At 43.1% G+C, this 25027-nt stretch overlaps 1 protein-coding gene across 1 annotated transcript in view; it reads left to right on the forward strand.

The window, feature by feature from the left end:
- NBAS (neuroblastoma amplified sequence) overlaps positions 1–25027 on the forward strand; it is a 189893-nt gene that overhangs the window by 10396 nt on the left and 154470 nt on the right. The window contains exons 7-11 of the mRNA XM_006767606.2: positions 88–131; positions 9689–9822; positions 10560–10693; positions 11649–11747; positions 23890–24028. Of these exons, the coding sequence (XP_006767669.1) occupies positions 88–131; positions 9689–9822; positions 10560–10693; positions 11649–11747; positions 23890–24028 (550 nt within the window). The remainder of the gene's footprint in view (positions 1–87; positions 132–9688; positions 9823–10559; positions 10694–11648; positions 11748–23889; positions 24029–25027) is intronic.

The raw sequence follows: 25027 nt of genomic DNA on the forward strand, positions 1-25027 counted from the left end.
AGTCTGTAGTATCTGTGGTGGTGTATGGTAGTAAACAATACTGTTGTTATGTAAAACTATTGTCTTCATTTTGTGCATACATTGCAGGTCTGCCAAAGATGATTTTACATCTATTATTGGGAAATGTCAAGGTAAGAGTTTCCAACATCTCTAAAAAATGAAAATTTCAAGTCTGCAGGAGTTTACAGTATCTCTTAAAAGTCAGAATAGAGATTAAATATTTATTAACAAAGATTGTTAAAACTGCTTATTAAAATAATTTTTTAAAATCTTAACTGATTTCTCTTACTGTCTTAATTTTGCTTTAGGATGTGCATTTTGGAGAAATTTGAAATTGAAACTTTTTAAAAAGTTTAAGCCAGTTTTGTGATAAAGTTTTTGTATGTGTCTGTAGTCTTTTATTTTGAATTTGATGAAGAAATAAATATTTTGGTGTAAATCAAGAGTTGGTCAGATATGGCCTGGCCAGTGTGGCTCAGTGGTTGAGCATTGACCTATGAACCAAGAAGTCACAGTTTGATTTCTGGTCAGAGCACATGCCCGGGTTATGGGCTCGATCCCCATTGGGCATGCAGGAGGCAGCCAATCAGTGATTCTCTCTCATCATTGATGTTTCTAACTGTATCCTTCCTTCCTCTCTGAAATCAGTAAAAATATATTTAAAAAACAGTTGGTCAGATACATACTAGTAAAAAAAAAATCTGGGATTTGATCATTCTTTGATATAGTCAGCAAGAATTTACTGAGTGTGTTTTATGTAATATGAATCATTCCTGGTACTAGGGGTGTTATTGTGAGCAAAAGGTGTGTTCCTGTACCTCATACAGACACTCAAATACTTGATTGTAAACTGACAGATCTGATGAAGGAAAAATACAGAATTGGGTGAGAGTCTCTAACCAGGAGTGTGAGATGAGATTGTTGAGAAAAAGTGACTTTTGGAAAGCAACCTTAAGAGTGAGTAGAGGGTGGGAGCAGTGGGGGAGGTGGGGTGGGTGCTTGATCTGCAGGAGCGGTGTGTGAAAAGGCAGCTGGGAAGCGTATACTGGGAAGGCAGCAAGAGGGCATGATTAGGTGAGTGCACCCATTCCTTCTGCTTCTTCACAGGGCCTGCAGTTCGTCTGCGTGACCTTGTGCTAGTTTAGCGGTGGTAGTTGTGGGAATCGTAGTGATGACAATCCTGGTCGTTGTGATGACAAACATTTACAGTGTCCTTACTGCGTGCCCAGCGCTGCATTTTCTCATTTAATTGGAAGAACATGGCACTCATATTTTATCTTAAAGCAGCATTTGGGTAAAATGGATATTTGACAGTGAAAGCGAGCATGGAGAAGGGAGGCATCGATTGTTTTGAAATGTGCAAAATGGTGAAAGACAGGATTCCCCGAGCCCCCCATGGAGATGCTGGTCTTGAAGCTCTTTGTCAAATGCACATTGGTGGCCTGGGGCCAGTTTTCTTCTAATTTTTCTCATTCTCAGCCATCCAAATGCATTGAGAAGAATTAAATGTTTTAAAAATGTTTTGAGTTCCCATATGAATGGTGATTTTCTGTTAGTATGTCAGAGAATCAGTATTCCTAAATAACCCACATGTACTAGTGGATAAGGTAGTAATAGAGTTCTTACAGAGTTTTCTTTTATTAAAAATTGAATTTATTGGGGTGACTGGTTAATAAAATTATACAAGTTTCAGGGGTACAATTCTATATTACGGAGTTCTCTTGACATACAAGATATACATTTTATGGCTTAAAGCAAATGTAAAACTTATCCCTCCCTGTTGTTATCTGTTCCTTCTGCTCAATTCCCTGGACGGTCAGTGGTACCCTTATCTGTATCAAGCTGGAAATGTAGACATATTTTTTCTTCTTTTTCTTTCTCTCCCTTCCTTCTTTCTTCAACAAATAAACATTAAGCTTGCCACTGTGTGCCAGGCGCTGTCCTAGGCCCTGTGTCTGTCTGCAGTGAGGCATGATACCGGCTCCCTAGACTGAAGGCCTGCAGCCCCTCAGGCGGAGAGAGACGGGAGCTTTTGCAGTGGTGCCGACTGGCACAGTGGAGGAGCATCCCCGGTGACTCCACCCGGGCCTGCGGGTGTGGTTAGGCGGCTCTTGCTCCCGCTCCTGCGCTCAGCCCTCGGGCCCCAGTTCTGGCTTTTCACATTTTCACTTGCTTTCTCGTGACTGTCTCCTGATGGTTTTCTTCTAGATGCTCTTCACTAATCCAGCTTTGCACAGTTTGCCCAATTGATCTCTCATAAAAGAGAATTACCATGTTACCTTCAGATCTGGCTCCCCTGTCCTCCAGATGGGTGACTTTGGACAAGTACCCTTACCTCTCTGCGTCTCAATTACCTGTAATATGGGTATGATGTTATAGATGGGGTTGTGGAAAAGTTATGCGAGCTTATGCAAATATGTTAATCTCTGGGCATACGAAACATGAATAAAGCTCTTAGCCTAACGTCTGACACTTTGCAGGTACTTAGGAGACATTAAGCTATTACTGCTGCTGCTGTTACTCTGCCGAAAATCTGTCAGTCATTTGCCATTGGCTGTAGAATGCAGGTTAGAGTGTCTAATTCAGGGCATGAGACCTTTCACAGTCTGTCTGTCTGTCCTGTGGATTCCCCCTGCCACATGTCTGCGGTTTTCCAACCCCATCGTGCTTTTTTGTTTTGATTTGGGAATCCTCACCCGAGGATATTTTCCCATTGATTTTTAGAGAGAGTGGAAGGGAGAGGGAGAGACAGAGAGAGAGAAGCATTGATGTGCGAGAGACACGTTGGTTGTCTCCTGCATGCACCTGACCGGGGCCAGCTACGAGGTATGTGCCCTTCGGTTGGTTGTCTCCTGCATGCGCCTGACCGGGGCCAGCTACGAGGTATGTGCCCTTGACCAGTATTGAACCTGCGACCCTTCAGTCCTTGGGCCGACGCTCTAACCCAGTGATGGCGAACCTTTTGAGCTTGGCGTGTCAGCATTTTGAAAAACCCTAACTTAACTCGGGTGCCGTGTCACATATAGAAATTTTTTGGTTATTTGCAACCATAGTAAAACAAAGATTTATATTTTTGATATTTATTTTCTATATTTAAATGCCATTTAACAAAGAAAAATCAACCAAAAAAATGAGTTCGCGTTTCACCTCTGACACGCGTATCATAGGTTTGCCATCACTGCTCTAACCACTGAGCCAAATTGGCCAGGATCCCATCATTCTTTTTATGCCTTTGTACCAATAGTTCCTTTTGCCTAGAAGTTCCCACCATTATACTTAATTAGTTGCACGTATTTTAGTTCCAGCATCAGTTCTTCTGGAAACCTTTCTCACTGTATCCTAATCTACTTTCTTTTTCTAATTGTTTATTTGCTTGTCCGATTCACAGTTAAATTATAAAGGCAGAGCTCCTGTCTTACTCAATGTTTTTTTAAATTCAAATTAATTTTTTTATTCCTAGGGCCTAGCATGGTGTCTGACTCATAGTAGGTACAGAATTTTTGGCATACAAATTTTGACCCTATCAAGTGGGTGTTGGCACTTGAGAACTAATAAAATGATTTTTATGAGTGAATGTATGAATAAAGTATATTTGCCTATATCCTATGGGTCAATTTTAGAAATTCATGTATAATATGTTTGTTTATGTTAAGCATATATAAATTTATGGATAGTTGTCATGATATGGGTTTTTTTCCTAATGTACACAAATTTATGTACATACCATGAATGGAACAGTAAGGACAGATAAGGAGTCCTATTTGCATAGTATCCTTTTGAGAATAATAGAAGGGAGTAATGAATTTCTAAAGCTTGGGGCTCTAGCATTTTCTGAATTTACTTACTATGAAAGTAGGCCAGACCTGGCTTAAATCATGTATAAGGATCAAAAAGTTCCCCGAAGAACTTGAGGGTGATATTCGATTGCCTTTCCCTCAGTGCTGCCCTGGTGTTGAGTGAGGGCTTGGAGAGCCGTCTGTGGGCGTCTGAGCAGCTGCTGGGAATGCCCAGACTCAGACAGACGGGGCCCCCTTGAGCTTTGGCAATAGACACCTGCGCTTGGCCAGGTGAGAAACACACAAGTTAACATGAAAATGGGAAGCCTCACCCTTCAGTCTTTCATCCAAATGGTAGTACTTGTTAGAGTTTTAGTGTGTACAGTTAATGTGGCAGCCTGGATGGGATAATGATGCTTTGAGAGCTAATGTTTTATTTTGTCGGCTTCTGAATGTGTGAATTTATGACCGTAATGCTGCATTAATGGCTTCTTTCCATTTCATATAATGTGAGGTAACGATCATTTGCTTATTATCTGGCTCATCTTTATGGGAATGACTCTCATATGCCAAATGATGTTTCACGCCTCTGCCCGCAGAAACGCAGCCAGTTGTACTTAATGCATTTTTGAAACTACATATTTCGGAGTCTGTGGACCGAAATAGGAGCTGTTTGGTTCCACTTTGGCATTTTTCAGTTATTGTTTTATAAGATGTAGGCCATTCGAGAATGTTTTAAATGTGCTTTGCAACTTGTTTGGGTTCTGTTTGCCAGGCCATAAAGAGTATTTCAGTCTTTCCCTCTCTGGAAGAGTGCCCTGCAACTAGAACATGGAATTGGACGTTCTAAAGCCTTCCTGTGTTAAGAGATTTTCTGCACCTTCTGATTCTGAGATACCACAGACCAGGGCTTCCCAGTGCTGAGCCGCAGCCTGCTTACTCTAGGTGTGTGGGTCCCATTGGCCTCCCCTGGCCCGGGCCCTGTGACAGCCTGAGCTCAGACCGGCTCCCTCTGGTTTCCAGCAGCCACATCCCTGTACCTTCCGGTGCCGCCCATACAGCATTTTCCGTGTGTGTCTTGACCTGAATAAGGCTGCAAAGCATAGACTACTTGGAGCACCCAGATTTGGAAACGAAACATTTCATTATGGAACTATAATTCAGGAGCCTCTGGTTTTATGACTGTTTTCCCCTTTATGTATTTTGTTGGAGAAAAAAATCTTCTGTGTTGAAAAAATAATACACATTCTCAGAAAAAACTTTAGAAACTAAGAATGAGCAAAAAGTAGAAAATAAAAGTAAATGCACCATCCAGAGATATAAGTATTATTAACATTTTATGGTCTATTCTTTAAGACATTTTTCTGCTAGCACCCATTACTATCAATGTGATCTGTGAAAATAAAATGTTTTATAATCTGCTTTCTTCACATAAAGATAGATTGTTAAGTCTTGTAGGTTGAAATTTAAGAACTTTCCAAAGTATCTTTTTTTTTTAAAGTGAATAACACCTTAGGTGTTGGGCTGTAGGTGTCCTAAGTCATCCAGAAAGTGCCTATAAATGAGATCTGAGCAGTAAGCAGCCCAGTGCTGTACTTGGTCTCTCAGGCCAGGCGGGAAGGAGCATCACTAGGCCTTGGTGCAGGTAGCTGTGTAGAACATGGGCAGCAGATACTGCATCTGCATTCCTGGGGATATTGGTTTGTTGATTTTAATTTCCTTAAATGTCTTTCTGGTTTGGTATTGGAGTATTCTTGCTGGTCTCAAAATATAAGTTGGCAATGTTCTTTCCTTTTCTGCTTAAGCAGAGGTTTGTGTAGAATTGGAATTATTTTTTTCTTAAATGTTTGATAAAGTTCACCAGTGAAATTTGAAGTTTTTTGTTGTATGCTTTTAATTCTTAATTAACATTTTAAAAATTATATGAAATGTTTAAAATATTTGTTTCCTTTTGTTCTAGTTTTTCATGGAAACTTCTTCTAAATTATAGACTATATTGGCTTTAAATTGTTTATAATATTCCCTTATTATCCCTTCACTTGTTATCCTTTTGCCAGATCTGTACTGATGTCCCCTCTGTTGTTCTAGGTATTGGTAATTTGTGTTCTCTCCATTTTTTCTTGATCAGTCAGGCCAGGGTTTTTTCAATTTATTAATTTATTCTTCAGCAAGAAAACTTTAGGTTTTGATTTCTTTGGTTTGTTTTATTGATTTTTGCTATTATCTTTATTATGTCATTCCTTCTGTCTATTAGGTTTAATTTGCTCTTATTTTTCTAGATGAAAGAAGTTTAGATCATTGATTTTGAACCCCTCTTATATAAGTATTTTAGGCTGTTCTAATTTAAGCATCTTTTTGTTATTGATATCTAATTTAATTCTGTAGTGGTCAAGGAACATTTACAATATGATTTTAACCTTTTAAGTTTATTGAGTCTTGATTTATGGTCCAACATGTGGTCTGTCTTCATGAACCAGAATTTTTTAAAAATAATCTGATTAAATGAATTTAAAAGAATCTGATTTTTGGGTACGGTGCAGTTATTGGTTATAGTGTTTTACAATTGTCAATTATATTTTTTGCATTAGAACTGTTCAAAATTTTATATCCTTTCTGATTTTCTCTCTAGTTGTTCGATCAGTTACATAGAGAGGTGAACTGAAATAGCTAATTATAATTGTGTATTTCTTTATTTTACCTTTAGTTCTGTCAGTGTTTATATACTTAGGAGTTCTGATTTTCAGGAGCGTATACGTATTATTCTGTCCTCTTGTTGAAATGGGCTCCTTTGCCATGAGGAACTGTCCTTTTTTATCTTTAGTAATACTCTTGTCCCAGAATCTGTTTTGTTTAATGATAACATGGTCACTCCAGCTTTGTTCTGATTAGTATTTGCATAACATATCTTTTTCTCACATTTTACACTTAATCTGTATATTTGTATTTAATGTAAATCTCTATAGTAAGCGTATAATGGAATTTGCTGTCCCCGCCACCCCACCCCCCAGTCTGAAAATTTTTGTTTTTTAATTGGAATGTTTAGAACATTTATACTTAAATGTAGTTACTGGTATGGTTAGGTTTAATTCTGCCTTTTTGCTATTTGTTTTTCTCTGTTTCCTTTTAGCATTTGCTCTGGGTTTAAAATGTGTAGTTTATTAAAAATTATTGCATAGTATATATCCATTCACTCCTGGCTCTTTTGTACTCGTTCAAATTTTTTTACATATGTTAAACCCCCCCAATATATTGTTATTTTTGTCAATAACTTTAAAAAATGTTTCTATTGATTTTAGAGAGGAACGGTGTGGGAAAGAGAGGCAGAAACATCAGTGATGAGAGAGAATCATTGAGCAGCTGCCTCCTGCATGCCCCCTACTAGGATTGAGCCCGAAGCCCGAAACCCTGGCATGTTCCCTGATCGGGAATTGAACCCTGACCCCCTGCATAGGTCAACGTTCAACCACTGAGCCACATCAACCAGGCTGTCATCTATAATTAAATTTTTTTAAAAAAGTTAAATAATGTATGTGAGAGATTGTTTATTGAACCCTTCATTTTGCAAAAGGAAACTTCTCCCCAAGGTCACACTGAGCCCTTTCATGGCTGTCCTGAGAGTAGAACCCAGAGTTCCTTAGTTTTCAATCCTTGGCAATGCCCATTTCGAGTTTGGGCACATGGGCACTGGATTGACGCGCTCCTTTAGCGCCCGAGCACCGATTATGGACCAGAGGGCACGAGGTCAAGTTACTCCCTAAATGGGCACAGGGCCCGACTCTTCGGAATTTATAGTTTAATGAATAGGAAGGCGATAAGAGTAGACAAACCAAGGTATTATTATTTGGGATAAGAACGGTGAAGGAAATGGACGGTGATGGGCTTTGAGGCTCCGTGGGAGGGGACAGAGAAAGCCTGCTGAGGACGTGATACTGAGTGCAGCCTGGAAAGATGCTGGGAGCCGGGAAGGCTTCAGCGGGAGTGTCCAGCAGGAGTGTCCAGGCAGAGGGAGACTGACCTAAGCTCTGAGGTGGCAAGAGCTGGACCACGTGGCAGGTGCAAGGGCTGCGGCGGGGCAGGATGTGAGCAGGTATGCCAGCTTCACCAGGCACCTGGCAGGTGTCAAATGAGGCTAACATTTTTAAAAAAATATACTTTTATTGATTTCAGAGAGGAAGGGAGAGGGAGAGAGAGAGATACATCAATGATGAGAGAAAATCATTGAGTGGTTGCCTCCTGTACGCCCCACATTGGGGATTGAGTCCGCAACTGAGGCATGTGCCCTGACTGGGAATCGAACTGTGACCTCCTGGGTCATAGGTCGACGCTCATCCACTGAGCCATGCCGGCCGGGCAGATGAGGCTAATTTGACCCCAGCCTTTGGAATACTTTTCAGACAACTCCAAGGACACTTGCAGCTCTCCCAGACCACACAGGCAGCTGGGAACATCCAGTGATAAAATCTTTATTTTCCAGTTGTTATGTAAAAGCTTATCTTGTAATGAAAACATATCTTTATCCGGGTCAAACACATGCTGAGTTTCCCAGAGCCCCTGGTTATAACCAGGAGTAAAAGCAAAAACAAGTCCCCTTCAGACAGAACTTATTTCTGAACAGATACAGAATGTGGTACGTAAATCTGTTTACCCAGGGAAATGAAATAGGAGGCAAAGCCTGTTGTCACAGGGTAAGCAGTCATAGTGGGGAAGTGGGGATGTGTTTCTGCAGCGCAGGAATATTTTCAGGGCATTAAATTGTCCTGGTGTTTATGGAGAATCTGTGTGCGCATCTTGTATTCTTGTGCAGTTTATCATTTTGTTCCCATGTTGACTTCCAAGTTTGATTTTTTTTAAAGCTATCTGAAGACAGAGAACTCATTTCTTTACCCATTTTATTACCGTTAAAAAGATTGCTTTTCCAGAGTGTATGCAATATCTTCGTAGGCTCTGAGAAAACCTACCAAACCCTCCTGTATTCTGCTCTGGATTCATGTCACTTTGATTCTCCTGATCATCTGGAATTTTAGAAAACGTATTTTTATTGATTTCGGAGAGGAAAGGAGAGGGAGTGAGAGATAGAAACATTAATGATGAGAGAGATCATTGATTGGCTCCCTCCTGTACGCTCCACACTGGGGATCGAACCTACAACCTGGTCATGTGCCCTGACCGGGAATTGAACTATGACCTCCTGGTTCATAGGTCGATGCTCAACCACTGAGCCACACCGTCTGAGCTGGAATTCTTATTGGTAAAGGGAAGGCACTGCTCCTCCTGTCTCTTCAGTTCTGAGATTCTAGCAGGGGGAACTGAAGCAAAAACAAAAAACCCGAAACCATCGGAAACCTCAAATACAGGTGTTGGGTTATTAAGGTGCTGATTATCAATATTTTATAATTGTGTGATTAAGAACAAGTCTCAGTTCACCTGCCTAATATATATTTTATATGTGTGTATACATATTTCTGATACTCTCAGCATAATCATGCTATTTCCTTGGCATCTATATTTGATATACTAGTATTAAAAGCTCTTGGTTGAAATGTTTAATTTTTGCTGTTAGAGGAATTGCAGTCATTGGGTTGGAATTATTTTCTGCCCATTCTCTATGCTTTTAATCTCTTAATTCCAAAGTATTGGAGGTATATTATTCCTGAGCCTCTACCAGGCCAGGCATTCAGGGCGCTGGTGTCCGTGGGCTTTGCTTCTCAACATGTGGGCAGAGCTGGCCATGGTTCAGGTTTCCCACTCCTACTTGAAGGGGGTTCAGGGAACTGTTCCCATCTGTGGAACCGAAGCAGGAGAGATCCTTAGGAGGTGATGTAATATGATTGAATACTTAATTGTAGTGGCAGCAACTGTGTTAATGTTCTTTATAACATATTGGAAAAAGCACTCTTTCCTCTTTGTTCCAGTTCCAAAAGACCCGAAGCCCCAGTGGCGGCGTGTGGCCTGGAGCTACGACTGCACGCTGCTGGCCTACGCCGAGAGCACCGGCACCGTGCGGGTGTTCGACCTCATGGGGAGTGAGCTCTTCGTGATTGCCCCGGTGCGTGCGTGCCTTCCGCCGGTAACAGGGCTTCTCAGTGTCCTTTTCGTGTAAGCACTCGAGTGAGTGAATGTGAAGAGAGGGGAATAGGAATATAAATCTGAGTAGTAAATGGTGAACTTAAGATGTGCAGAATCTAGATAGATATGCACACATGAAATAGTTTATTCTTTGTATTTCGTAACGCAGTATCCAGATGCAGTCTACCGTTACTAACACGTGGTGGTAAGTACTGAGTAGAGATACCAAAGGATGTTATAAGCTTCCAGTGAGGGGAGAAGTTGGCAGTAAGTGAGTACTTTTAAATGTCCTTTCGTTTAAAGGGAAATGGAAAGTAATTGGAGACTTTTTTTTAGCTTTGGTTACTGCTGGAAGTAGAAATCCACATTTGAAGGCTTCTACCTGAATTCTGTATCTCAGAATCCTTTGAGGCTGAATGGTGGCATTGCTGTGTGTGTGTGTGTGTGTGTGTGTGTGTGTGTGTTTGGCTATGGATGTCCAGTGAACATAAGTTCACTTATCTAGGTGAACATCTCATCCAAAGAGGCAGCTGTGGTCCCAGCTGTGGTTGGAGGCTGGTCTAGACTTGGGTGTCTACTTGTAGGCACTCTGACTGGCAGATCAATTCTGGGGCTCTCTGATGTAGAGTCACTTGGTAAGGCCAATGTCTCGGATATCTTCACTTACAGATGTTAACTTCTATCTTTTTAATAACTTACCTTCTCCCTCTTCTGCAGGCATCGGGTCTAGCAGGTGATTTGAGCTATGCCGTTGCTGGGTTGATCTTTCTGGAATATAAAGCAAGCGCACAGTGGTCTGCAGAACTCTTAGTCATCAATTACCGAGGAGAACTTAGAAGTTACCTTGTAAGGTGAAAGTAAAATACTTTGTTTGGGAAGACCTATTTGACAAAGCAATGTTTATTTCTCTGGCTTAGTGTCAGCTTTTGTTGTTTCTTTTTTTTTCTTTCAGTTTTTATTATGAAAATTGCAAATATAATAGGAAGTTAGAAAGAATTGTATAGTGAAGACTTATATACTTCAACTTACATTCTACTAGCATTTCTACTGTATCTGCCGTCTCACATTCCTATCCAGCCATTCATCAATCTCAGTTTTTAATGAGTTTCAGAGTCACTACTTAAATACGTTAGAATGCCTGTCATTAATTAAACTTCAATATTTGCTTATAGTTTTTTTCTTTTGAGATAAAATTTGCATACAACAAAATGCACAGATCTTAAGTGTACCAGCCAGTGAGGTGTGACAAATGCATGCACTTGTGTAGTTCAAACTCCTGTGGAGATGCGGAACATTGCCGTCATGCCGGAGCGTCCCTCATGCCCCTTTCCAGTAAATCCTTCTCCACACGCACTCCCGGAGCAACTTCTGTTTAGATGTTGTACAGGGGGTGGGGTGGGGAGAGGGATGGTCACCAGCGTTCCATCCACAGTGCTCATGACTTGCTTATCCGTTCTTCTGTTGTTGGACTTCTGAGTTTCCAGTTTTGGACATTGCAAATAAAACTATGGCCATTCTTGTCCAAGTCTTTATGGATACACACGTTCATTTCCATTGGTTCACTATCTCTGAGTGGAATTGCTGAGTTATAGGGTAGATGTAGTTTATCTTTATAAGAAACCACCAGACCTTTGTCTACAGTTTTTAAATCATTCACATTCCCACTATAATGTGTGAGCGCTCTGGTGGTGTTGCATCCTCGGCAGTATTTGTGTGTCTGCCGTTTAGGTTTAATTACGGTGAGTGTTGAGCGGCCTCTCACTGGGGTTTAATGGCGTGTATTTCTTTTCTACCTCCTTCCATTAGCGTTGGGACAAATCAGAGCTATCAGGAGAGTCACTGCTTCAGCTTCAGTGGCCGTCATCCCCGTGGCGTCAGCACAGCAGCCTACCACCCCGGCCACAGGTACGCAAGCACTTGTTCTCTCGTTGGGCGGAGTCTCGGGTGGACGTGGAAGTCGTGGCACCGTTTTAGAGAGAAATTGTCTGTTCTGACTCTTCTTTTTTTTAAAATTCTCATCTGACGATATGCTTACAGGGAGAGAGAGAGGGAGAGGTAGAGAGAAAGAGAGAAGAGAGATCAGTGTGAGAGAAACATGGATTGGTTGTCTTTTGTACATGCTCCGATGGGGTGGAACCTGCAACCCAGGCATGTGCCCTGACTGGGAATTGAACTGCCACCTCCTGGTGCGTGGGACAAGGCTCAACCAACTGAGCCATCCCAGCGAGGCGGTGTTCTCTATTTAAATGTGTGTATATGTTATATGTGTGTTTGTGTGTGCGCGTGTATTATATGGGAATGCAGGGTAGAAAGAAGCAAGGGTCTTAACGGTGCAGATAAAGTGATGTGGGATCTGGATGGAGGAGAGCTTCCCGCCGTGTAGGCTCAGGGAAGTGTGCAGGTGGCACTTGCTTTGGAGAATGGGTACGGTATGGGCATGAAGGGTATCCCAGACAAAGTGACAGTGTGAGCAGTCACAAGGGGAAGGCAGCTACAGTGCATTTTTTTTTAATTGCTTAAAGTATTACAAAGAGTATTACATATGTCTCCTTCCCCCCGCCCCTTGACAATCCCCCAGCCTCCCCTCCCCCCCAGTGTCTTATGTCCATTGGTACGGTGCATTTTTTGAAACCGCAGGAGGTGTAGCCTGGCTGACACTGCAGGGTGTGTGGGAGGGGAGGACAGGGGATGGGAGTGATGGGAGATTGGGCGTTGGAGAGAGCTTGAGGTCAGGTGATTGGAAGCACTACGGGGCTGCCTGCTCTCTAGGGCAGGTATGTGTTTGAGACGAGGACATGTGATCAGGCGTGCTTTCAGGAAGGTTGATTCAGTTGGGAGACACTAGAGCAGGGGTCCTCAAACTTTTTAAACGGAGCCAGTTCACTGTCCCTCAGACCGTTGGAGGGCCGGACTATAGTTAAAAAAAAACAACTATGAACAAATTCCTATGCACACTGCACATATCTTATTTTGAAGTAAAAAAACAAAACGGGAACAAATACAATATTTGTATTTGCATGTGGCCTGCGGGCCATAGTTTGAGGACCCCTGCACTAGAGCCTGGGTGACACAGGTGATAATGGACTAGTTCAGGCCCCAGGCAGCAGGGCCTCTTCATTTTCTTACACAGAATTGCTCTTCTGTGTTTTGCCACCTTTGGGGCACTGTTTATGTATGTATCACATTTTATTATTATTTTTATTCTGAAGAATAGGTCCTATATCTTGCCTTAGAACGCCAGGTACTTGAAGGCAAAGTATGCGTCATGTACGTCTTTGTCAGTCACAGCATCTAGTGTAAGCCTGTTAATTGATGCCTCTCCCTCTTGGGCTCCCTGGACTGTAACTCAAATTTCCCGAGTGCAGAAGAAAATGGTCTCTCTGTTTTGATTTTTCTCTTCCCTCTTTCTTCTCTCTATTTGATATTCTGGTCCATCCCCCGCTTGCCTCTGTTTTATTTTTCTTGTCCCTTTTCCAAGAAGTATATTTTATATCTTAATCCTTTGCTGTTTTTTCTTGTTTATTTCACACTGACTACATTGTTTGGATATTTTACAAAGGTCAATATTTGTTATGTTTTTTCCTAGCAGTATTTCAGGGGGTTAAGTGGGGTTTACTTGGGACCCTAGGTTTGAAATGATCATAAAATAGTTGTTACATGATACCAGTTTGTTGTAAGTCAGATTACATTTATTACTCTGAATGCTTTCACTTTTGGCCCAGGATCTAAACAGACTGTAGGTATATTTTTAGGGGGAGAATGGTCTTTACATATAAAGTTTGGAAACTTATTTTATCAAACCACAGAGGGGTGGGTCTCTTCTTGGTTCTGCAATCCTATACAGTACAATTCTTGATAGCAGTCAGCGTGGGATGGATGACTGCATTAGGTTTCTGGATGGAAATTGTTATAAAGTAAGGAGTATGTGTAAATGCCCTGTTGTGCATGACCAGAATCTTGCTAGGTTGTTCATGTTTTCCATTAGGTGTTCTTTTTAAATGAGAGAAGCGGAAATGTTCCTCACATTTTTATTTATTGTTGGTTGCTCTAGTAATATGAGTCTGTGATATTCATCACCCACACGGATTTTGTAAATGTGGGATAGATGGGCCTGAGTGGAGTTGGGATAAATTGGTGATGTACAGACTCTGGGTTTTATGAAATGCATTGTTTTGCCTGATGCTGTGAGCCCTGCTGCAGAAGAGAAATCAAGGTGGTGAACGGGTGATATAAAACAGAGATTAATAGAGGCTTTGGGATAAGCTCTGTGGATTTGTTGTTTGTGATTCCTCTTTTTCACGTTTCCTAACTCACAGGCTGATGACCTTATTTCATCCTCCCCAGGCTGTCTCCTGGGCCAGTCCTGTCCCCGCTCCTACAAGCACCCCAACTCGTTCCCTCTTCTCTTTTGGGTGCTTAGTGTTCTCTTTGTTCTGTTGATTTTGGCTCACATTGTTCCCCGGTTCCTTCTTAGAGAGGCAGCTTTACACTTTCAGCACAGGTGGGCGCAGTGCTTGGAGCTGGAGATCCAGATGTAATGCCTGCTCTCTGAGTGGATAGCACTGCGGAGGAGTCATGTAGTCACAGATGAGGGCACGCCCTTGATGTGAGTTCATTCAAATACAAGACTCTGTCTGTGTATGTATTTTTAAATGACATTGCTTTCAACAGCTTACCGCTTGTAAAGAAGCTTGTCTTCCTAATTTCATTGTACATTTCTACAAGCAAAAGCTGACTTACTCAGTTTTGAATCTCAGCCGTTCTTTGGGAGCTACACAGAGATAATTAGTGTTTGAAGGTAACATCTAGTCTCTAGTTTACATCACAGCAAAGAGAAAAGATAGAAAATACATCTCTTTTGGGCCCTTTTCGGAGCAACCCATGCTCAGAATCCTTGGTGACTCACATAATTAATTTTAAGTGTGTAATCCAGTGATTTTCAGCAAATGTATAGATTTGTGCAACTGCTATTACAGTCAGGTTCAGAATATTTCGTTACCCCTAGAGATCTCTCCTGCCTTTGAATTTTATGGAATTCAAATTGCATCTCAGTAAAACTGTAATAGATAAAGGAATGAATAAGGGGGAAAAAGACCCTTTAAACAGGCTTTCATTTGAACATTTTATCTCTGTTAAGAAAGATGCTCGGGTTTATGGTAAGAGAGGCACTCATGTTTCCTGCCGTCCGTGGGCGGAACCCTCACTGAGTGATGTATGTCATGGTTATGCAAAGGGCGAGTCCGAGCACTTGGATGATTTAAGTTTTTTATCTCTCTCAATCAACCATGTTTCAGGCCAAGTACAGCTTCTTCAGAAAGAACTTGAGACGATGTTTACAGGGAATAAGAAGCGATGGTTTCAGATTGCCTATAGTAGATTGCAATCAGATGACAAGCTACACTGGCCGAGAGTAGTTAGGGAATGGCATTCTCCCAGCATGCAGTAGGGACTGCTGTCCCGGGCACGGCTGGAGTAGGGCATAGTCTATAGAAAGCTGTTCTTTAGGGGAGACTGAGAAATACCTTTAAGTAAGGGCATGCTGAAGTGTTGAAGGGCTATGCTCTGGGTATATTGGTTTGTTCATCTTACCTGGCTTTCCGATTTCCCCTAAACAAAACGTTAAGCATTTTAACTCATGAGTCTCTTACACTCATGGGATAAAGGGAGTATTCCAAATAAAGAGCTCGTACTTAGTGGGGGATCAAAAGTGTTTGGTGTGTACATGAGCTCTCCATTGACGGGATGCTAATTTCACTGGCCCAAACGCAAGGGAAACAGTCTTCACGTGGAATGGGAAGGGGTGCCGTAGAGCACACAGAGGCACAGCACTCTTATCTAGGGAAATACAGGCTCGTTCCACAAATGGTTAAATTTGATCTTGTGGCGAAGATAGTGTTGAGTCCCCTACCTGAAAGCTTCACCCAAGGGCAAGGGCAAATTCTGCTGCCCTCCAGCGGGGTGGACCTTCCATCTAGACCTGCGAGATACTTCTACAAGGTAGTCAGTGGACTTCCACAGCCATTACATCACCGTAAAGTGGCCTGTCTTTCTCTCTGGTTCCTAAGTCATATGTATTCTGGGAGAATCAAGGCACTGATATGTGGAAAGATACACTATATTGACAGCTAGAGGAGAAGATAGCTGTAACATGCATACTAAATTTTTCATAAACCCTAACTAGATAAGATTAATAATTTTCTGGAGGATTTCAGGGGAATGAGCACTGGGTCCTGGTCATTGCGATTATCTCCCACTGCAGGGAGAGAGAGCACTTGGCCTTCGGTAATGCAGGGTCTGTTGGCATTTGGGAGATTAACGTGCAGCCCTGTGCCTGAGAAGTATGAATGTCAGTAATCCAGTTGACCTTATATTAAGGGGTTTTTCATTTCGCTTCTCAATTTCTCATTCCTCTAGCATGAGAAAATTCTTTTCATATTTCAGGTTGGTTTTTCGAAGAGAAGTGAAGCTGTTGTCTGTAGGGAAAAAATAGGGAAAGCTGCATTGTCTTGGTAGAGGTGAAAGCCCTTACATGTGAATTAAGGGGCTTCTGAGCTTCACAGAGTAATTTTTTGGTGTGGGGGGGGCGCCTTATAGGCATTTGTTTCTGGGGAGGCAGGGAAGGGAGTCTTGGCCACATCGTATGGTCTGTTTTTGCCCAGAATGTTAAGGATGGGTAGACATGTGTGACTCAAAGTGTCTTGGTTCTTAACAGCCTCCAGCTGCCTGCTTTTTTAAAGTAGAAGACAATGCCTTATTAATTTGAACATTTTTGGCTTAGTATTGAAAAACATTAAGTTTTTTTGGAAATCAGCTTTCACCCATCCATCACTCCTACATTCAGAGATTCTTTGATAGGATGGGCTCATTCTCATTATGTTACCATTGCAATTAAATGGGCCTTTTAAGATCTTTGTAAGTTTTTGAACCTGTTCAGTGGTAAATCAATCAGTCAACCAATCTCTCTACCCCCTCTTTCTTTCAGAGTGTTTTGGTGGGAGTTTAACTTGATCTGACTTGGGTCAGATTGACTTTCTTCTTAAACTCTGAGTGATGCTAGCTGGGTGGGTCCCTCTTGGGAGTAGAGAGTGGAAAGAAGGCTGTTGAGTCTGTTTTATAGGAATGAGGACTGATGCATACCTAGGCTCCTCTCTCCAAGACTTGATCAGGTTGTTGTGGGATGGGATCCCAGCATCTGATTTGATAAAAGCCTCTGTCAGGCATTCCGATCCCTTGCTCCCCCTTTGAGAATCCTTGGCTAAGGCTTTGGGAGATTAAAGAAAATGAACAGGAGGTAGCTTTTCCTTTGAGGTTGCCCTAGTGAGGAATAGGATTACATTTTACTGTCGGTGTTGCCTGCCTTCCGTGGGTTATGGCTGCCTAGAACGCTGGATTGAGAGGTGCCATGGAGCCACATCTAGCCCATCAGGAGCTGCCCGTGTAGGACACAGGTGTGCAGTAGCAGAGCTGGGCTGGGTGTTTCTCTCCTCTTCCCTAGCTCGTGAGGGGTGTGTGTGTGTGTGTGTGTGTGTGTGTGTGTGTACACTTACGCTCCCCCCTCTGAGTGTCCATTGCTGGTATATAGGAATACAGTTGATTTATGTATATTGATCCTGCATCCTACAACCTTGCTGATCCTGATTATTAATTCTAGTGGATATTAGTGGAATCCTTTGGCCATATTTTTCTTTTACCTACTCTGTGAATTCTTTATAGGCAGCTTTAACCAAACAACCACTTAAGTGCATATGTGATGTCTCCCAAATCTGTGTCCCGTAAGTCCCCCCTCTACCCCAGAGTGATTGGCCCAGCCCCACAGAACTTGTCTTGGATAGCCAGCTCACAAGTACCTCATACTCATTACATTCTAAATGAATTGATCATATTTTACCTCTAGCCCTACATTTGCTCCTGTATGCCCAAATCTTGATATATATAGCATTTCACCAGGCCAAAACTTGAGATTCACTTTCGATAACTGCCTTAACTCATTTTTATGGATCTTTAAGACTTGTTGATTATTCTTCTCTCATATATCTCAGATTTTTCTCCTCTCCATTTCTACTACCATCTTATAGTTCAGAAACTCACTACTTCTCACGCAGTTTATTATCAAGTGTGTTCCCTGCTTTCTGTCTGATCCTCCTCTAATTTGTTTTCTGTTGTGTTTCCGGCAAGGAATACAGGTCTTACAACACAAGCCTGAGCTTAAAAATTCACCTCTCATTTCCTTTAGCCCTGGGGAGAGAGCGACAGCTCCTGGGTTTAGAATTAAAGGCCGACTGTAGTTTGGTCTTTTGACTTCTCTAGGCTCCTGTCACTGCCCTTCATGTTTCTTTTTCCAGACCAATGGTCAGCACGCTTTTCTGTAAAGGGCCAGTCGGGCTCTGTTGTAACTGCTCAGCTCTTCCCTGGCAGTGTGAAGGCGGCCCTAGAAACACACGAATGAATGCGTGTGAGTGTGTTCCAATGCCACTTCATTTACAGAAGTAGGTGGTGGTTTGGATTTGGTCCAGAGGCTATGGTTGCTGACTCCTGCTCTAGATAACTTCAGACATGAGTGAATTCTTGCATTTCTCCGTGTCTTTGTTTGTTAAAGCCTTCATGCTGCTGCTTACTTGTTTTGTCCTCTGCCTGTAAAGCCCTTCTTGCCCTTTTTCTCATCTCTCTGCAGTAGAATGTCTAATCTATGCCAGCCAACCAACTCTCTGAATACGGGTCCGATTCTGCTTGAAAGGTAGAAAACGAGGAGTGCTGATTTTTATAGATTTCCTATACCTCTTATTCTAAATTCCAAATTACGTGTGAAGGAATTTATAACCAGGTACCGCTCAATTTTAAAAACATTTAATGCCTAATTACGAAATTGCCGGGAAAATGAAGTTTTGCTTTGGAACTAAGCCGTCTCCATTTCTCCATTAGTGCTTTCTCTATCTGAGAAAAATTCTCAGGTTTTGTCTTCACAACTAACGATTCAGGATAAGCAGTTTTCCTTGGTGATCCTCACGCGTGTGTCCACTTGATAGTAAGATGCTTCGTATTTTGATTCATGGTGAACCGTGCCCTGCAGAGCCAGCTCATGGATCCCAGCGTAATGGGAAGTGTGCATTCTCAGAGGGTGGTGCCTGCCCGGCGGCATGCATCACCGGGAGAGGCTGTTGGAGATGCAGATTCCTGGGCTCCTCCCGAGGCCCACTGAGTCAGACCTCTGAGGGGCGGCCCGGCGGTCTGCGCTTTCACAAGCCTCCAGGAGAGTCCAGGCGTGCTGATGTTTGAGAGCCACTGATGGGAACCGTCATGTTTATGCGTGTTTCCTTCTTAGACGCTCTTTGTCTAATACATAAAGGTAATCAGAATTTCAAGTATTGAACGAGTAACATCTTTATAGTAACGAATATTTAAGTTATACTAAAATGAATTAAAATGGGAACCATTCCAATTATTCCAAGAGAGGAATGGCTTCTAGCTTCAGAGTGGAGGGCAATGATTTTTGAGCCCTTACTCTGGCCGTAAGCATAGTCTTAAACACTTCTCAATTTTGAGACATGTCATTTTTTCTTTATTTCCTTTTTCTTTTTTTTCCTTCCTTGCTGATTGTATGCCACAAGCACATTGGTCATTGGACAGAGCATATCCAAGTGTCTCTGCTAGTATTTCAGATTTCTCTCCTTGGATTGAAGGAGTGTCAAGCCACTAGATGGCAGACTCTTCCAACAATTATTAGCTTGAAGAACCTCCATAAGCCATTTATAATCCTTGGCAATAACTGTAGCGCCCCGTTTAGATCATCGTTGTTATGTATGTATGATACTTAGGGGCCTGCTGTCTGCCCATCTCCCGCTCCTCCGATGGCCTTGTCCACCCCATTACTGCCTGTCTCTCTGCTTCCGCCCGCACTCCTGCTCACTTAGCCCACTCCCCACTGTGCGTTTTTGCTGCATCAGTCACAGTCCATTTTTGTTGTCTGGCACCTATGCTCCTGCTTTGAGTTTGAGACTCCTAGAATGTCAGAGCTGGAAACGAGATCATCCATCACGGGGCCCAACCCTTCATTTCTCAGGTGGGAGAGCTGAAGCCAGAGAGGGTGAGCCACGGACAAGGACTGTGTTTTAGTTATCTTCGTGTCCCTGTAGTTCTCTGCAGAGTGTGCAGGTAGGTGTTTCTGGAGTGAAACAATGCTGGGAAATGCTGTAAAGGACACACACACAGAGTCTCTGCCCAGGTGGCTCACCGTTTGGTCATGGAGGCATGATGTAAAGCAGTGGTCACCAACTGGGGTCCGCGGACCACGGTGGTCCATGAGGTCTGAAAGGTTGGCAACCGCTGGTTTAAAGAACTGTTGCTGTATAGAGCAGTGATGGCGAACCTTTTGAGCTCGGCATGTCAGCATTTTGAAAAACCCTAACTTAACTCTGGTGCCGTGTCACATATAGAAATTTTTTGATATTTGCAACCATAGTAAAACAAAGACATATTTTTGATATTTATTTTATATATTTAAATGCCATTTAACAAAGAAAAATCAACCAAAAAAATGAGTTCATAGGTTCGCCATCACTGGTATAAAGGTGGAAGGTGGACATGCCTAGGAAGGGAGCAAGGTGAATCGTTTTGTATTGTCAAGAACCCTTTGGACGTCTGTCCTGCAGGCCTCGTACAGGCCAGAAGCACTTACTGCGTGTCTTACCTTTCTCTGAGCACCGTTTTCACACTGGTGTCTGTGCTCTCGTACATCAGGTTCTCTCGGCTGAGAATGCTCTTATCTGCCCAGGAAATTGTTTAAAGGGCAGACTTTTCTCTGGCCTCTTCTCCATGTAGTTCATCCATCCTTTAGGCTGTGTTTGCACCCAGCTCAGAGGTCGTGATGAGGTCCTGAGCAGTGGTGGCTCCTGGACCCGCCCTCTCCCCGGGCTGTGCTCATTTTCCTTCCCGGATAGGAAAGCATGCCCAAGGCTGTCCGAGGAAAGGAAGGGGGGACAGGACCCGTCGATGAAGGCTGTCAGTCCCCCCTTTAGATCCACATATGCACACGTGCATCCTTGTAGTTGGAGCACCAGCGTCCCCAGGTTGCCATACCGTCTGGTGGGGACAGTACATGATTGGTCCATCATTCTGCCTCTTTCCCCACTTACTCTTCTGTTCGCCATGAATGGTGGAGGGGTTGTTTGGAAGCAGGTATTGAATCACTTTTGTTCATTCTGATCTTTTCATATTGTAGCCAATTTGATCTTTGCACGACCACGTTATTTGTGAGAATTTTATAGAGAGGAAGGGTATCCTAGTATCAAGACCAGGCGACAATAGCTCTGAAATCTCAGCTCTGTATGTCCTTCAGTAGCCAGGCAACTTAAAGTTCCCTATGTCTGTTTTGTAATCTGAAAATTGGATATGGCATCTGTCCCCTCCACAACATAGCAGTGCAGATTAAACAACAATGCTCAATCTCCTGAGAAAATAATTACAGTGTTGGTGTAAGTGTATATGTTGCATATTCATCAGACAAAAATTATTTTAGTTATCAGGATCTGCTGTATCGTGGCCTTTTGGGTTTTGTTGAGTTCTCAGAAACTTTTTATTATAATTACTAGAGGCCTGGTGCATGAAATTTGTGCATGGCGGGGGGGTCCCAGCCTGCACCCTTGGGGGATGTCCGACTGCCGGTTTAGTCGGACATCCCTCTTGCAATCCAGGACCGCTGGCTCCTAACTGCTTGCCTGCCTACTGGTTCAATTGCTGACTAACCGCTCCCCTGCCATCCTGATGGCCTCCAACTGCCCTCCCCAGCCGGCCTCATGGCCCCCAAATGCCCTCCTCTGCCAGCCTGATTGCCCCTAACCGCCTCTGCCTCAGCCCCCACCACCATGGCTTTGTCTGGAAGGAAGTTGCATGGTCGGAAGATGTTCGGCCTCCTGGTCTAATTAGCATATTGCCCTTTTATTAGTATAGATGTTACTTTTAATGATATATTTTATGCATGATGTGTTTTCTGTTTGGAAAAAAACAGTACATTTGGAAATGTAGATATTCAAAATTACCTGTTTTGTTTCTATCTAGTCAGAGCAGTTTTTCCTGACAAGTTTACTTTCAAAAAATATTTCTTTATGGAAAATTGGAAGCGTGTTCATAGAGAGTAGGATGCCGACTCCCTTGTGTCTGCCCTTCAGTGTGATGATCAGCTCATGGCCAGTCTCGTTCTGTCTGTATTCCCAGTCATTCCTCCACCTGTCTGCTCCTGCATCATTTCAAAGTAAATCATTGAAAGCATGTAATATCATTCAGTATTTCAGTTGTGTATCTAAAAAATAAGGCCTCTCATAAACATGAAAATGAAGCCATTATCATATTCGAAGATAATTAACAATAATCGGTCAGTGTCATCAAGCATCCAGATTGTGTTCTTTTTATTATTATTATTTTTTATTTTTATTGATTTCAGAGAGAAAAGGAGAGGGACAGAGAGACAGAAACATCAATGATGAGAGAGAATCATTGGCTGCCTCCTGCACGCCCCCTACTGGGGATCAAGCCTGCAACCTGGGCATGTGCCCTGACGGGCAATTGAACTGTGATCTCCTGGTTCAGAGATGGACCCTCAACACTGAGCACACTGGGCTCTCCTTCATTCTTTGTTCTTTTGCTGAGAGAGAGAATAAGAATAAGAGAGAGTTAGTTCTGAAGGAACCAGGTCATTTACACTGTATTTCTTACTGTCTAGTAGACTTTTAGGTCGTCTGCTGTTTAGATTGCATCTTTGTAGTGCTGTTTAAAGTATTTTTGTCAACTATATTTTCTTCAAATTGGTAGTTAGCTTCAGGGGAATATTATGATTTTATCTGCAGTAAATATACCTTTTGGGGGAAATTATTTTGGTGCAAAAGAACCATTTGAGCAGAATGGCTGCTCGAGGCAAGGACTGCTCAGATGCTCTCTTTGGACCCAGGCCTCCTTCCCTGTGAACTGGGCTAATTATCTGCTCGCTCTGAGGATGGGCCTTGGGTAGAAACAGCTCTAATAGGTTTGCTGCAGGGCATCTTCCCCAAGTTTGTTGCTTGCAGTTTGCGGTGATAAACACTTGTTAGAGCCATGTCTAAAAGCAATAAGAGCATGGCTGCGAGTGACGGCTCCAGGTGTATTTCTGGGAATAAGGCACATTGCCAATACTTCATGAATTTTGAGATTTTGAGTTGGGCTGACCTCTGTGGCTAAACCTAGAAGGATTTTATGCAGTTTTGAATGATTTACATTTTACAGTGTGTGGTAGAGATGAGGGGTTTTTTGTGTGTTTTTTTTAATGGTTGCTGTTTGCTTAGTTAGAAAGGAAGTGATGAAATGAGGACAGACGGTGGCGTTAGAGTCCGGCAGGTCGCCTGGGGCTGGGAAGGGAGCAAGTGCACCTTAGATCTCCGTATTTGCCCTAACAGATGCCGCACGCGTGGTGGCTGAGAGCATGTTCACTGTCCTACGGTCGTGGGGTGAGAAGTCCCGGATGGGTCTGGCTGAGCTGAAACCAAGGGGTCAGCGGGCTATTCTTTCCAGGAGGCCCCGGGGCATCTGTTCTCTCGCCTCGTCCAGCTTCCAGAGGCCGCCCTGCTGCCTTGGCTCCTGGCGCCTGCCTTCAGCCAGCCTAGCACCGACGCCCGCCCTCCTCCTCTGTCTTTAAATGCCCTCATGGCACCCGGTGCTTTGCTGTGATTCACACACTATGTGTCTGGTTGAGGAGGCCCATCTGTTTGTTAAAGTTTATTGGTGTTGAGTGTTCCTTTGCTATTCAGTGGCCAACCTTGAAACATTTTTTCTCATTTCTAAGTCCCCATCGGGGTTTAGGTGCTGAATTGTGTAAACCTTACCCCTGCATAAGGGAAGGGGACATTCTAATGGAAAAACCTGGCTTTCTTTGCTTGTTTCTTCTAAAATATTTACCTTCTAGGTTTAGTATGTAGTGATCTGACTTTAGTTTTCTTTGAGAAGGTAACTGTCTGCTCCCTTTGTTTCGATGTTGTCTTGTTTATATTGGCAACTTAGCAATTCTTTTCGTTTTTCTCTTTCGTAGACTTTTGCTGGTGGGCGGATGTGAAGCTGCCGAAGTGGGCACCTCGGAAGCGTCCAGCGCTGGCCTCTCTGCCTGGAGGGTGCTGTCAGGGTCGCCTTATTACAAGCAGGTCACCAGCGGCGGAGACACGGTTGCTGTGGTGAGTCTCAGTCCCGGCATTTCACTTGGCTGCTGGGCCTCGGGCAGGCACGCCTTGGGCAGGATCAAGAGGACGAAGTAATTTGTCCTGAATGAGGAAAAGGACTTAATGCAGTGACATTTTAGTGCTCCTTTCACAGATCCGATTTATCTAAAGCGTATGGCGTGTGACTTATATTCGTTAGGAAACAGTCAACCTAGCCGTAGTCCTGTTCTTGAACCTGCTCATTGGACATTATCATTTTTTAAGCACGTTTTCTGTCTGGCAGCTGTGCTGAGTGCTGCTCTGTGTATTAGCTCATTTAATTATCAGCGACCCTTTCAGGTAGGGATTGTTACTACCCAAACCTGTTGATGAGCCATGAAGTCGGCCAGCTGTGGTCTGGGGCAGGCGTAACTGACAGAGGGAGCGGTCTGGGGAAGGGGCAGTCACGGCGAGGCCTGCTGTGGCCCTGGCTCTCTGAGCCCTCTGTGCGTTCACTCTGTGTCTTCCTGTGTGTGCGTCTTCCCCCTGCCCTGCAGCTTTGGTCCTGGCATTTTTTTAAAGACAATTGCCGGCGCACTGACAGAGTAAGTGGGGAAAGGAAAATATCGATTGCCAGCTGAATGCTGTGCCATGCGATTAACTTCTTGAGATGCTGCAGGTGCATTTTCATTACAATAGTGGCTTTTACGTAAGTCTCGCAGCTAAACGTATGGTCATTCTCCATGGCCTTCCCCTGCCTCAAGGTCACCTGCATGATAGGGCTCGTTCCTCTTGTCAGGTGGCAGACATCGTCCTCGTGGAACCTCCTCTGATTGTTTGTTTAAGGTGGCTATTGTGTTGGGGTGGATATTGACCGAAAAATGCTGCTGCCATATATTCTAGTCTCTTGCGAGGCTGCTAGGTTGTAAAACAGACTGTACAAAATTCAATATATGCATTGACCCAAGTTGCCAAATTAATGCTCCTGTCATCTGTGTGATAGTTTATTTATTTGTTTGTTCAACATTGAATCAC

Source organism: Myotis davidii, unplaced genomic scaffold, assembly GCF_000327345.1.
Source record: "Myotis davidii unplaced genomic scaffold, ASM32734v1 scaffold238, whole genome shotgun sequence".
Taxonomy (NCBI): domain Eukaryota; kingdom Metazoa; phylum Chordata; class Mammalia; order Chiroptera; family Vespertilionidae; genus Myotis; species Myotis davidii.